Source organism: Chionomys nivalis, chromosome X (genome assembly GCF_950005125.1).
Source record: "Chionomys nivalis chromosome X, mChiNiv1.1, whole genome shotgun sequence".
Lineage (NCBI taxonomy): Eukaryota > Metazoa > Chordata > Mammalia > Rodentia > Cricetidae > Chionomys > Chionomys nivalis.
In genome coordinates this window covers 98,202,389-98,216,108 of record NC_080112.1, presented here as the reverse complement: position 1 = coordinate 98,216,108, position 13,720 = coordinate 98,202,389, and the positions used below count along the sequence as shown (strand labels likewise).

The window sequence follows — 13,720 nt, the reverse complement described above, 5'->3', positions numbered from 1 at the left end:
AACGAAATATTTTCCCCCATTTCTGCTAGTTTCTTTAGTGTGCTAAGTTGATGTGTTGCATTTAAAAGCAGGTGTCATTGTCCCCCTGGCAAAATTTAGGGGGAAATGCGCATGAGTCAGAAACGGAATCATTAATATGCTTACCTCATTTTCAGTGTAACCATATTTGTTTGATTTTGTTGTTTCTCTTTCAGTGTTCTTTTCTCAAAATTCAAATCCTAAAGGCCAATAGAATTTGCTAAGTAATTTTTATATTTTTAAAATATAGGTCAATGTGTTTGCTGGCATTTTGACCCCTGCTGTTTTTTTTTGTTTGTTTGTTTTAAATATTTATTTATTTATTTATTTATTATACAATATTCTGTCTGCTTGTATGCCTACAGGCCAGAAGAGGGCGCCAGACCTCTTTACAGATGGTTGTGAGCCACCACGTGGTTGCTGGGAATTGAACTCAGGACCTTTGGAAGAGCAGGCAATGCTCTTAACCACTGAGCCATCTCTCCAGCTCCCCCCCTGCTGGTTTTGTGGTCATCCTTCTTCCCTTCCCTTCCTTTCCTTCGTGCTGTTCCTCTCCTGCCCCTCTCTTTGAGTATTGTTTTGAAACAGTTCCTTTCTATAGTCCAGACTGGCCTAGAATGCAGTATTAAGCTCAGGCTGTGCAGTACTAGTCGCAACCCTCCTGCCTCAGCCTTCCAAGTGCTAGAACTAATACACCTGACTTGGTATTCATTTATATATTTGGGTGTTTTTTATTAGCTTCTATTCTGCCTCTTTTATGCATCTGAGCATCGTTCAGATTGAAAACACTGTGAGGTTTTTCCCTCCAGCATCTTGAGGGTGGAGTATCAAGGTGCAATACTTACCAGTGCTTGTCCATGTGTCCTAAGGTCAGAAACTATATCAAGGAGCATAGCCCTCGTCAGCGGCCTACAAGGGAGGCCTGGAAGAGAAGCAATTTTAGCTGTGCAAGCACCAGTGGCGTGAGCGGTGCCAGCGCCAGCGCCAGCAGCAGCAGTGCCAGCATGGTCAGTTCTGCAAGCAGCAGTGGGTCCAGTGTTGGAAACTCTGCTTCAAACTCCAGTGCCAACATGAGTCGAGCACACAGTGACAGCAACCTGTCTGCAAGTGCAGCAGAGCGGATTCGGGATTCAAAAGTAAAATGTCTATTCAATACAAAACTTTACCTTTCAGTGTTAACATTAGGACACTTTCGCTTCAATATCTTGCAAACTAAAAATTGCTCCACTCTCTGGGTGCCCGCGGGTCTTGGTTTTGATTGAACAAGCAGAGTGCTCCACTGTTGAAGAAAGCTTGAGTGCTTTCAGATAATCTTCACCCACTACCATGCCGCCTTCAGTTTTTATCTCCCCTTTCAGTAAGAAATACTAGAAATATTAAAATAACAGCTTATTCTCAAGATTACAACTCACTACTGAGCGAATCTCACTATGTTGCTAATGTTGCCATCTATTAGCTTCTAAAACTGTCATGTATGTCTTTGGTGTGTGTTTGTGCATGTGTGTGTATTTTCTTGATGTTTTAACCTTAACTGTTCCTTGACTAAGTCAAAAGTAATGCTTTCTGTAATCTAGTTCTATTCTTTTATTGTTGAAACTTCTTGTTGGGCACTTGTGAAAGAAAGTAGAAATACATATGGAATGGTTATGTGGCTCAGCGTGGGAGTATGTATGGTTCCTTGCAGTGGCACAGAGGAGAGCCCATTTAAAGATGAGAGAATCTCTTTAACTCTTTGGAAATCCAGTGATCAGAAGACACACAGTGATTCCTTCCCGTTTTGTTTTGCTTGTTTTTGTCAAAGTAGAAGAAACAGCCATCTTTGGTGGTTACCAAGGGATTTCACTAAATACGTGGTTATTCTTTTTTTGGTATTAGTTTACCAGTGATGAGGATTCAGGTTTCCTAACAGACTTTTAAGATAGCATTTGCCTGATATTAGGAAGGCATAATTCCTTCGTAACCACTGGGAGATTTTTAGTATTCTAGGGTAAAATGTATCTTGAAAATGTAAGCATTAGGGATTTGGACAATGTTTTCTGCATTTTATATCCAGTATTGTACTCTAGCATTTTGTTTTTGCTGTGATGATGCCATTTTACCCTAATTGAATTTTAAAAGTATAAATTGTTAACAGTATTTTGTTGTCCATAGCTAACTCAAACAATAAAGAATCAGCCCTTGCTAGCCACAAGAATCACTAGTCAGATGCAATAAAAATAGAATCTTTTTTTTTTTTTACATCTAAGCTGGTGGATTACTTGTCGGTATAAGAATCACTCTGCAAAGAAACTTGAGCAGCTCCTAAAATGTAGAAAATAGAGAGTTTGAGATACTTAACCCTGGGTTGCATACAGCAGTGTCTACGCCTTACTGACTTTGTACCTTTCACTTTGACAGAAGCGATCCAAGCAGCGAAAGCTACAGCAGAAGGCTTTCCGCAAGAGGCAGCTGAAGGAGCAGAGGCAGGCCCGGAAGGAGAGGCTCAGTGGGCTCTTCCTTAATGAAGAGGTGCTGTCCTTGAAAGTGACTGAGGAAGACCACGAAGCAGATGTTGATGTTTTAATGTAATAGGGTAAATCTATCAGCAGTCTTCTTAGCATTATTCTGTTCTCATTGGCTTACATGCATCTTGACCAGAAGTTTGGTTAGGGTTGTGCTGATGTACCATTAATCATTTAGGCCAGTGGTTAGCAGAGGGCAGTCCCAGTACCTGCAGCTTCAACATCACCCGAAAAGATGTTAGAATCGCATTTGAGCCCCATTCCAGACCCATAGGCCGTGTGGATTTGGGGCAGCAATGTGTTTTAACCAATGCCAGATTATTCTCATGCACATTCTGATTTAAGAACCACTGGTAAATGTCTTAACTATTTTAACTTTGTGGTGATTAAGTGGGCTTTTCAAAGACTAGTACATTTGCAGTTTGGGGGATGTCAGTGTATAGATGACAGGTAGTTTGTCACTATGTGTAGTATCTGTAATTCGGTTCCCTTCTTATTGATAAGATTTCCTAGTTTAATTTTTCAAGAGGGCCATAATATAATTATCAGTTCCTAGGGGCAAATCTTTGAGGTGAGGGTGCGCATAAGTCATGCATTGCTGTTTACAATAGTGCCTTCATTAGGTTTAGTTCCATTTTCATTAATTATTAATACAAAGGTATAAACAAAGGCCCTAATCTTTTTCAGTTAGATGTGGGGTTTTTTGTCTTTCTATATTTTATGTCAAGTGAGAATCACTTCTGCAAGTAATAACTACTGAGAAAATAATGGCTACACTAGCAAAATTTTAGACTTAATGCCTTGTTGATTAATTATCAAATGGAGATTCCAACTAAACAGTGGTAGCATATCAAACTTTCCCATTGCATCCTTACATTTTAGACTGTCAGATAATCTCCAAATTAGATCATTTATCTATTGCTCTCTATCAGAAAAAACACCCAGATTTTTATGCAGAACATCTCCAATTTTATATATTTCATTTGCCAACTTGCAGGCATGTGAACAGGCTAATGTTTCTTAACTGCGAAACCTCTTAGAGTTCTACCAAGCTTCAGAAAGCGCTGTGAGTGGAGTATAGAAAGCACCTTTGTGGGTTCCTGATAGGGCTCTAAGTCTAAATGTGAAATCATGGAGTTTCTTTAATGTTTTCAAAGAATTCATGATCATGAACTTAGAAATAGTCTGATTCCTTTACCACATGTGTTCGGGCATTCACCTGGGCTAGAGAAGATGGAAACAGAGACTGACAGGTGACTTGCTTTCTGACTTTCATTTTTATGACAGCATTTGGAAGGCAAGCTGATTGTGTAATCGATGTTCGGAGTTATAGAATTTAGAGGTTGATAGGCTCTCGACAGTATTTAAGTTTAGTCCTTCATTTTCAGTTGGTATAAGGGCTTAAATTTGAATAAATTAAAGGTGAAGATTTAATCCTGGTGTGTTAGAACACACTTTTAATCCAAGCACTCAGGAAACTGAGCTGGGATAACAAGTTGAAGGCCAGCCTGGGCTGCATAGTGCTACTGAAATTTTGTATACCTTGAAAAGTTTTATTTTGCTTCCTTGAAGGCTAAGAATTGAAACTGAGAGTAAAGACTAGGGCCTTGCAGCATTGCTGAGGTCTGTGGTCCGGCCTCCTGAAGTTAAAGGATGACTGTGTGCTTTCAGCTCGGGGAATAGTTGTGATTTTCCTCCCACCTCCTTCGGTACTCCAGTCTAGTTTAGAGAGACTGAAGAGATCTCAGGGTCAGACCCTAGAACAATTGATGAAACATATGCTCTGTTTTCCCTTCCAAGCACAGAAATAGAACAGAGAAGAGAAGCAAATGCATCTAAACCGACTGCCTTCCCTTAGTAGCAAAATCGCACCGAGGAGTTCTGCGTGCTCTTCCTGTCCTCTAAGGAAGATGGGTAACACTGAGAATGCAGAGCAGCATTTATCCATCACACAGTTGCCAACTGTTTATTTGAGGAAAATGCAAAACCGGTTCAGGATATAATTTTAAGACCAAGTTCTCTATCTTCCCAAGAATCATGTAGTCTTCTTAACTTAGATTTTACTTAAGTCCCTATTGAATAAGTTTACCAAAGTGCCATTGGCAGATTTTTAATGTCTATAAAAGTTTGCATATTTATAGAAATATGTCATAAAATTTTGTGTGTCTATTCACTCTATACATTAGAACCAGAATATAAACTCTATTTGGAGGAGATTGAAAATGCTACTTTCATTTAAAAGCAAAAAGTGGAACTCTTGGACTTGTTTATGATTTAAGAGATAGAGATTAAAGTCTTTCTCTTTCCTTCCAAAATAGAAGCTATATTACAAAAAGACTTATCTGTCAGGACGTTTCATGTGGCTAGCTGAGAGAGAATTGTTGGAATGGGTGGTAGTTTATTAAATCTGCTATCTCTGTAGGGTATATTTAAAACAAATTCAAGTCAGTATCTTTTCTTTCATTTTCAATGGAAAGCCTACATCATCAGTTAACTAAAAAGCAAATCAGGGAAATGCAAATCCAAACTGTTGAGAGTCTATCTCATTCCAGTCAGAACAGCTATCATCCAGGAAACCAAAAGCAAATACTGGTGAGAGTAGAGGCCGGGGTGGGGGGAGGTAGGAAGGAATCTGTATATGCTGCTGGTGAAAATACAAAACTGCTGTACCAGTGGAAATCAATATGGAAGTTCTGTTTTTAAAAAAAAATTACAAGTGGAACTATATTATCCAGCTATACCATTCCTGAGTGTGCTGAAAGTAAATGAACTTAGCATATGGCAGGAATACTTCTATTTCCATGTTTCTCGCAGTATTGTTCCCAATAGCCAATAAATAGATGCTTATTGGCAGATGAATAAAGAAAATGTGACACATACACAGAACATAGCTGTATTTAGCCGTAAAGAAGACTGGGATTATGTCATTTGCAAGAAAATGGATGGAACTAGACGGAGATCGTCACATTAAACAAAGTAAGGCAGACTCAGAAAGACAAACATTGTGGGGGTTTTTTACATGTGAAATCTAGATTTAATAAAATGCAAATTAAGAAATTAGAAGGGGACACTATTTGGGAAGGGGAAAGGATCTAGTAAAAAAGGAACGGGGGCAAAAGATGGTAGGTAAATATGATCAAAGTAGATTATAAATATGTGTGGATAAATTGGTGAATGAATGAGAAGTCTCGAATTTGCTCCAATGTTAGTTATCTTCTTTACAAAGCTGACGGTGGAGTGAATAAGTCTCCTCTTTACAGATTTATCCAGACTTTATTAGAGATCTTGGAAGACTATGTCAGTCCTTATTACTGCTTTTAAAAGTGTGAGCAGTGAGTTAAGCCAAATGGCATGTATTTTTATACAGTTTCACAAATGATTAAAGGAAGGCGGTGTTCTAGAATGTAGTACGTTGTAACGTGCTGGTTTATTCTGTCTTACCAAGAACATAGAGTAAAATGAAACTTTTTCTTCATTCTTTGATAGATAGTGGCAGCTTTATTGAGTTCCTCTGTTTTGTGGGTAAGTTAGATATTGCTGAATTAAATCCCAAAAGCTGACATCAAATAATGACCTATAATGTGCATAGACATCTCATTTTTTAGCTTTTAAAAGTGGTAAATTCCCTCAAAAAGAAAAATTTTAAGAAATTATTGTATAAAGGTATCCAGATTCTGATGAGCTTTAAAAATTGTAAAATTTATTGTATATCTTCATATTTAAGCCAAAAATGTTACTACATAAACTCTATAGTAGTCTTGTTTGTTTTGGGTTCTCGTAGCAGACTTTTTTTTTCATGGCTTCTCTGTAGCCTCATGTGCCTTAAAGGTGGTGAACTTTGACATTTTCATCAATATCAGGCTTTTCCAAACTCAAATATCAGAATGTTATAATTTGGTTCATGTAATGCTCATTGTGTTTGGATATTAGTAAGCAAAACTTACCAATAGTAGTAGTCATAGAGTATCAAATGAAATGAAAACCTTCAGATCTTAGACACAATTGCGTAAAACTAGTTTTGATCCACAAGATTATTGAAGAGCCTTGCATTTACGTAAAATTTTAATTAATGTATTGTTTTTTTCCACTGGAGAAAAATGTCTGAGGCCAGGATACTTTTTCTTTCCTTTTTCTTTCTGAGACAGGTCTCCCTATATACATCAGGCTAGCCTTGAACTTGCTATGTTGTCCAGGCTGCTTTGGAACTTGTGATGCTTTCCCCCTTAGCTTCTCTGGGTTTTGGGATGCAGACATGTCTGGGGAGTGTACCTTTTTAAATTAGCTAACATATATCATGAAAGAATTTTTAGGGTCTAGACAAAAACTCTTCTAGAACCAATATTATAGAGCAAGGTGTTTCTTCTTTTAATGTTAGGGATTCATTGAGTTCCTCTGTGTATTCATCAGGTTACCCTGTCCTCTCTCCTTTTTAACAATTACCTCTTAGCGCTCTGTCTTTAAGAATTCTTCTTGGGAATTGATGGAGGGTGAAGTCAGTTTGACTTAGCTGATAGTATAGTTCTTTGTGTTCCATAGTAGTGTGGATGTTGAATTCGTTGACATTCAACATATTTAAGTTAGAGGTAAATTGCGTCTTGAAAGGGACTTTTAGGAAATGAATATTTGAGTAAAAATCTAGTATGGTAACTTTGCAGTAGTTTTAAACTTAATACAGTGGAATAAATTTTATCTTAAAACTGAACATTATTAAATGTGTAAGACCTCGGGGATTTTGAGCTAGGCATTTCTGTCAGAGTAGTATTTGGAACACAATCCTTGGAATATTTAAATTTAGTCTCTGAAGAATAATTTCCGTCCTCTGTGAGGCTTAGCGGGAAGTCTGACATTTCTTATATTGGATATTAAGAGTAAGGCAGTTGTATGGCATAGCTCAAGGTCCAAATTGGCTCACTATGATTTAATTTCCATTTCTTAAATACTAAATTTGTTTGCAGCTCCCTACCGAATTATTTTTTTGAATTGAGGTTATTGATGTTTTAACCTAGACCAGACAATGACAAATTGCATTTTAGTTTGACATTCATGCCAAACTCAGAAAAAAACAGTGTGGTCTTCGCTGATTTCAGTATATAGTAGTTTTTCTTTATTGTCAGGTTTCTTCTGTTACATCTTTGTGGTGAATGGAACCTGTGGAGATATGTGTTCTTTTTTTGTGGTGATGTATGGGGTGGAAAAGGGAAGAATTGCTTAATTAATACATATCTGTTTTGACTATGTCAAGGTAATTGTAAAATCAATGTGTACAGGTGATAAGTACACACTTAAGATGCTGAATTGTTCAGAAGAACAGCCGTGGCTTGTTCTGTAAAGTTGCTTGTTCTTAAACTGAAGCTGACCTTTTAGGTTTACATTGAGATTTCAAGGCTTTTAGAGAATGGAGCTGGTAGTGTCTCTTCCTATAGTGGGTGAAATTAATTTCCTGTTTGAGTACTCTAGTTTAGATAAAAAGTATTATTCATAAATCTTTGTGTTAGCAATTTAATAGGACTGTTGCCAAAAATAACAATAGAACAATAAACACAAGTATATGTAAGACATTTCACAGATGGTTAAGAGTTGCAAATTGTGGGGCTCCCCCACTTTTCAAAAATTAGTTATGTAGCATCAATATCATAACCAAAGTAGTAGAAAGGTGACTGGTTCAGAGAATCTGCAAGTAGTTTTAAATACTGTAAAGTATCAGATTGTTAACCAGGACTTTTTCCTGTATTCCTGCAAAATATATTCTATTAATGCACTTTTGTATATATGACAGTCTCCTGTACATTCTGTACCTACTACAGTGTATATAAAACCTGGTTGTTTTTCTCAAAGCTATGTGAGGAGGGGATGACAATAGAGTGCAGTTGGTTTCTATGTTGAGTTCCTTCTCACACATGAAAATATTTTAGCTGTTATGTCTAAACGAATATATATGATTATAACTGAAGCTGGCTATGTGGCAGAATTGTCTTTTGAACCCAATTATCAGAATGAAAGGAGTCATTTTGTTCTTTAAGAATTATGGTAATCATTCCATCTTAATTCTCTTTTCAAAACCCCACTGCTATTACTACTGTATACTCCGAATCAGCTCCTCTCAAAGTTCCATTCCTGAGCATTTACTACTAACAGACAACTGTCCTTATGGTTAGTGGCAGTTTGATTGGACTTTACAAACTTGTTTTGTGAGAGTCTCAGTCTCCCAAAAGTCATGAGTAAAACATTTTTTTCTGAAGAGATCAGATTTCTAGAGAGATTATAATTCACACCTTAAGTGAAAATTAGGTCGATTTTGTTGTTGTTGTTGTTGACAAAAACGATGTATTTTCTGTATGTATTGCTGTAGAACCTTTTAAAGTTAAGTTTCCAGAAAAGAAATGTCTATGATCAGTTGTATGTGTAGATTCAGGTGCCATTCTGATTTGATTTTTGTTTTGTTTTGTTTTGTTTTGTGTGTGTGTGTGTATGTGTGTAGGTTTTTAGTTTTTGTTTTTTTGATCAACAATATTATTTCTTGCCACTAGAGGGACGTCTATGGTTCTTTTCTGCTTTGGAAATTTTTTTTTTTTTTTTTAAGTTTCACAGATTGGCATAGACTTATCCTCCGAATGTTTTGTTAGTAATTATGTTCATTTATTAGTCAAAGGTAGACTAATTAAGCTTGTTTAATGAAAAAGGCAGTCTTACTCATGCTGTCTGTAATCTTCCATTTTTAATAAATGTTAGATACTAAGTAAAACCTGTATGTGTGTGTGTGTTTCTTTTTTAAGGTACTCCATAGCTGTACTGTCCTAACGGTAGGCACCAGACATACGTGACTGTGTATATGAATTGAAATTAAATGAAGTTCAGATTTTTTCCCTAAGTCATGCAGCAATATTTCAAGTGCCCGAATACCCACATGTGGCTTTAGGCTTATTTTTATTTTGGAAACACAGAATCTGAAATATGTTCCACAATGTTGGGCATTGGGGTGGCACATGCCTTTAATCCAAGCATTTGGGAGGCAGAGGCAGGTGGCTCTCTGAGTTCAAGGCCAGCCTGGGCTATATAAAGAGACCCTGTCTCAAACAAACAATTTTTTAAAAACGTTCCACAATCACAGAGAATTCTTATGGAGAGAGCTGCTATAGAGATTTGATGGTTGCTCTAGCTGTCATTGTCTTTCTACTAGTTAACAGTATTCAGTGGCTAAGAGCTGCTGCCCACAAAGCTGGTAATGACTGGTGTGAGAGGGTAAGTGAAGTGTACTTGGTTTTCTATTTCATTAAAATCACTGCCAAGGGCTGGAGAGATGGCTCAGAGGTTAAGAGCACTGGCTGCTCTTCCAGAGGTCCTGAGTTCAATTCCCAGAACCCACATGGTGGCTCACAATCACCTAAAATGAGATCTGGTGGCCTCTTCTGGTGTGCAGGTGTGAATGCAGGCAGAACACTGTGTACATAACAAATAAATCTTTAAAAAAAATAATGAAACCACTGCCAGAGTTGGAAGCTTGTGGTTTTAGTGGAAGAATTTCTCCGATACTATTTCGTTTGACTATGAGAAAGTTAATGTTTGAATAAGGTGATAAATTAGGCACGTTTCTTTAGTTGATTAGTTCTGGTGGTAAGGGTTGAACCTGGGCCCTAGAACATGTTAAACCAATGCTCTTACTCTTGAGCTGTACCCCTGACCCCACAATTTCTTAGTGTTATTATTATAAAGAGGCTGTCATGCAGCTTTCTCTGTGAGTTCTTCCTTTGACATAAATCTGTAAATGACAGTATTAGGACACGGAACCAAGTAGACATTTTTTAAAGACAGTCTAATACCGAGTGCTTAGCCCTAGACACAATAACATGGAAGCAACAGTGAAGAGACTCAGCAGGATAATTATATGTGGATTGATGTATATGTAACAACAGTGGTTAAAGAAGAAGCCATGAATTTGGGAGGGAGGGGAGAGTCAGGCATGGGAGGGGGAAAGAGCAGAAATGATGTAATTACATTTAATTTAGTAAAACTATTCTTACAAATAGAAGTGTGAGCTACAGGATCAGTGTTTATTAATTCTTGTGGTAGGAGATTCTAATAAAGGCACCATTTCTTGAGCCTGACAATATTCTACCCTCTTGCTGTTGGTTTGCACCTCATGGTAAGTGGAATATTATAATGTATTATCTGGGTTTCTTGGCATTTACTAGATTTAGGTCCAATGTCACTTGATTTTTTTTTTAGCATGACATTCACTAGAATGCTGTAATCACTATATATGCTACTTCATAACTGTAATTTTGCTACTGCTATGAATTGTGATGTAAATATCTGTGCTTTCTAAAGGTCTCAAGTAGCCACTGTGAAAGGGTCATTCACTGGATTGAGACCCATAGGATGAGAACAGCTCTTAATGCTACAAAAGCTAAACCCAGGTGACAATTTCATCTTAGTCTGATTTTGTAAAAAAATAAATGTACTTCTGTAACATACTTGTATGTATATGTGTATGTTTTATATATATTAAATACGTGTGTGTGTGTATACACACACACATGTATTTCATATCTATAAAAATACTTCCTAATGTTGTCAAGTAGTTATTTATTTACAATAAAAACCATAACCATTATTGTTACTAAGTTCAAAAATAATTCTGCATGTTGCTGACCCTAATATAAATTACTTTTTCTATTGCTTGAGTTCTGGTGGTATCTTGGCCACTGCCCTCTCCTTTTTCTCTCACTTTTCATGACAGAGTTTTATGGAGTGCATGCTACCCATGAGCTTCTAATCTTCCTGCCTCCACCTCGCCTTCTGAGCACTGGGGTTACAGTCATGCACCAGCATGCCTGTTTGTATGCTGTGATAGGATGGAACCCAGGACTCATGCGTACTAGGCAAACACTACCAACTGAGCTACGTTCCCAGGCCTTGACCCCCATGTGTTTTGAAGCACAATATCTATTGCTTTATATAGAAACAGAGTCTCAGTTGTTTTCCTTAGTATGTTGTTAAAAGTCATAGAATGATTTGAGTTCCCAGGCAGCAGGAAGGGAATAATAGATCACAGTAACTTGAAGTATGGCTTTGCTGTTTGATGTGCCTCTGTATCCAAGAATTTTCTTTTCGTGGCCTGAGGAGATGGATTAGTGGATAAAGTGCTTGGTGTTAAACCATAAGGAAAGTCACAGATCTCCATAGCCCAGACGAAAGGCACACAAACCAGATTATAAGCGTAGCAGATGCCTAGAATCCTAGCACGTGGGAAACAGAGATGGGATCCTTGGAGCAAGTTGGCTTGCTACACTAGCTGGAGCCACTGAGGTCAGCAAGAAATCTTGCCTCAGTACATGTAGTAGAGAGCAATCAAGTAAGACACCTGATGGAAATCAGGTCTCTATACATGACTCATAAGAATGTCCTTAGTCAAAATTAGCTCAAATGGTAAAGATTTGTTGGTTTTAATTTATTTATTTACTTATTTTTACATACCAATCCCAGTTCCCCCTCCCTCCTCTCCTCCTGCTCCCCCAACGTCACCCCTACCCCCAACCCCCATCCGCTCCTCAGAGAGGTAAGGCCTCCCCTAGGAACTAAACTAAGTCTGTCCCAGCATCTCTTTGACACAGAACCAAGCACCACCCCACCCCCGTGCCTAGGCTGAGCAAGGTATCTCCATAGAGAATGGAATCTACAAAGTCAGTTCATGCATTAGAGTTAGATCCTGGTCCCACTGACTCAGAGACAGATATTGGGGTTTAACCTGAAGACCAGAACAGCAAAGCAGTCAGCCACTGACTGTTACCTTGAACTTAGTCTGAAAATGGTGATCCTGCCTCCAGGAAAACTCAGAATGATGTTGGGGGAGGGTGCCGCTTGTTGGTTCCTGGCCGCCCAGCTAGCTTATACCCGAAATAATCACACAGAAACTTTATTAATTAAATCACTGCTTGGCCCATTAGCTCTAACTTCTTTTTTTTTTTTTAAAGATTTATTTATTATGTACACAGTGTTCAGACTCCATGTATGACTGCAGGCCAGAAGAGGGCACCAGATCTCATTACAGATGGTTGTGAGCCACCATGTGGTTGCTGGGAATTGAACTCAGGACCTCCTGAAGAGCAGCCAGTGCTCTTAACCTCTGAGCCATCTCTCCAGCCCCTAGCTCTAACTTCTTATTGGCTAACTCTTACATATTAATTTAACCCATTTCTATTCATCTGTATCGCCACATGGCTGTGGCTTACCTGCTAAAGTTCTGACAAGCGTCTGTCTCAGGCGGCTCCATGGCATCTCTCTGCTGCTGTTGTCCCTTTCTTAATAAAGCATTATGTAATCTATTTCTGGGGGTATTTTTCACCCCTGTTTGTTTACCATATCCTTTATAGTTCAATTTGATCTTTCTATAACTGCCTGACCTCTAGGATTGTGTGGTATATCTGTGATATGCTTAATATTATAATAAAAAATTTCATTTTCTTAGATACATATGCTTAACCATTATCTGTCTTTATTTGTGCAGGTATACCCATGATGGCCATAACTTCTAATAAATGTGTGATTACTGAATCAGCCTTTTCTGAGCTTAAAGCAGTTGCCCACTGAAAGCCTGAATAAGTGTGAATGGTGTGGTATACATATTTTAATTTTCCATATTCTGCAAAGTGGAACACATCCATCTGCCAGATTTCATTCCTTTGAGTACCCTTTGGGTTGGTCCCTGTATGTTTAGTTATAGAAAAAGCAAGTAGGACATCTCTTTATAATCTCCTTAGCTTGTTGCCATGTAATAGGAAACTCTTTCTTTAAACCTTTGCTATTGATATTGATGTTTTTATAAAATTCTGAGGCCTGAAACATGCTTCCTATCAATAACTGATCAATGTCTACATTGCCTTGTGCTAGAGGACCTGGGAGACCCATATGGGATTGGATGTGTTATGTATATAGGACAAAGCCTATTCCTGATTATGCCTTGCACCTGGATAAATAATGAAGTCAATTCTGTATCATCTGGTATAAATTCAGAAGTTTCAATATGTAAGACAACTCTTTCTGCATATTGTGAATCAATAACTGTAATGGATTTGCCAGCTGCCTGGCAGGCAGGGGGCCAGCAGGTCCCAAGAGCAGCCAGTCCTGGGCAGGGCCCTGGGCGTACCACGCAGCAGGTCTCCAAAGGTGGCTGGTCCCCTGGGCGTCCCCAGCCGCTAGCCATG

At 38.1% G+C, this 13,720-nt stretch overlaps 1 protein-coding gene across 1 annotated transcript in view; it reads left to right on the top strand.

Annotated features, from left to right (window-relative positions):
* Positions 1–9,242, top strand: part of Fam199x (family with sequence similarity 199, X-linked) — a 33,887-nt gene extending 24,645 nt beyond the window's left edge. The window contains exons 5-6 of the mRNA XM_057759744.1: positions 888–1,154; positions 2,416–9,242. Coding sequence (XP_057615727.1) covers positions 888–1,154; positions 2,416–2,586 — 438 coding nt within the window. The 3' untranslated portion in view covers positions 2,587–9,242. The remainder of the gene's footprint in view (positions 1–887; positions 1,155–2,415) is intronic.
* The last annotated feature ends 4,478 nt before the right edge of the window (positions 9,243–13,720 follow it).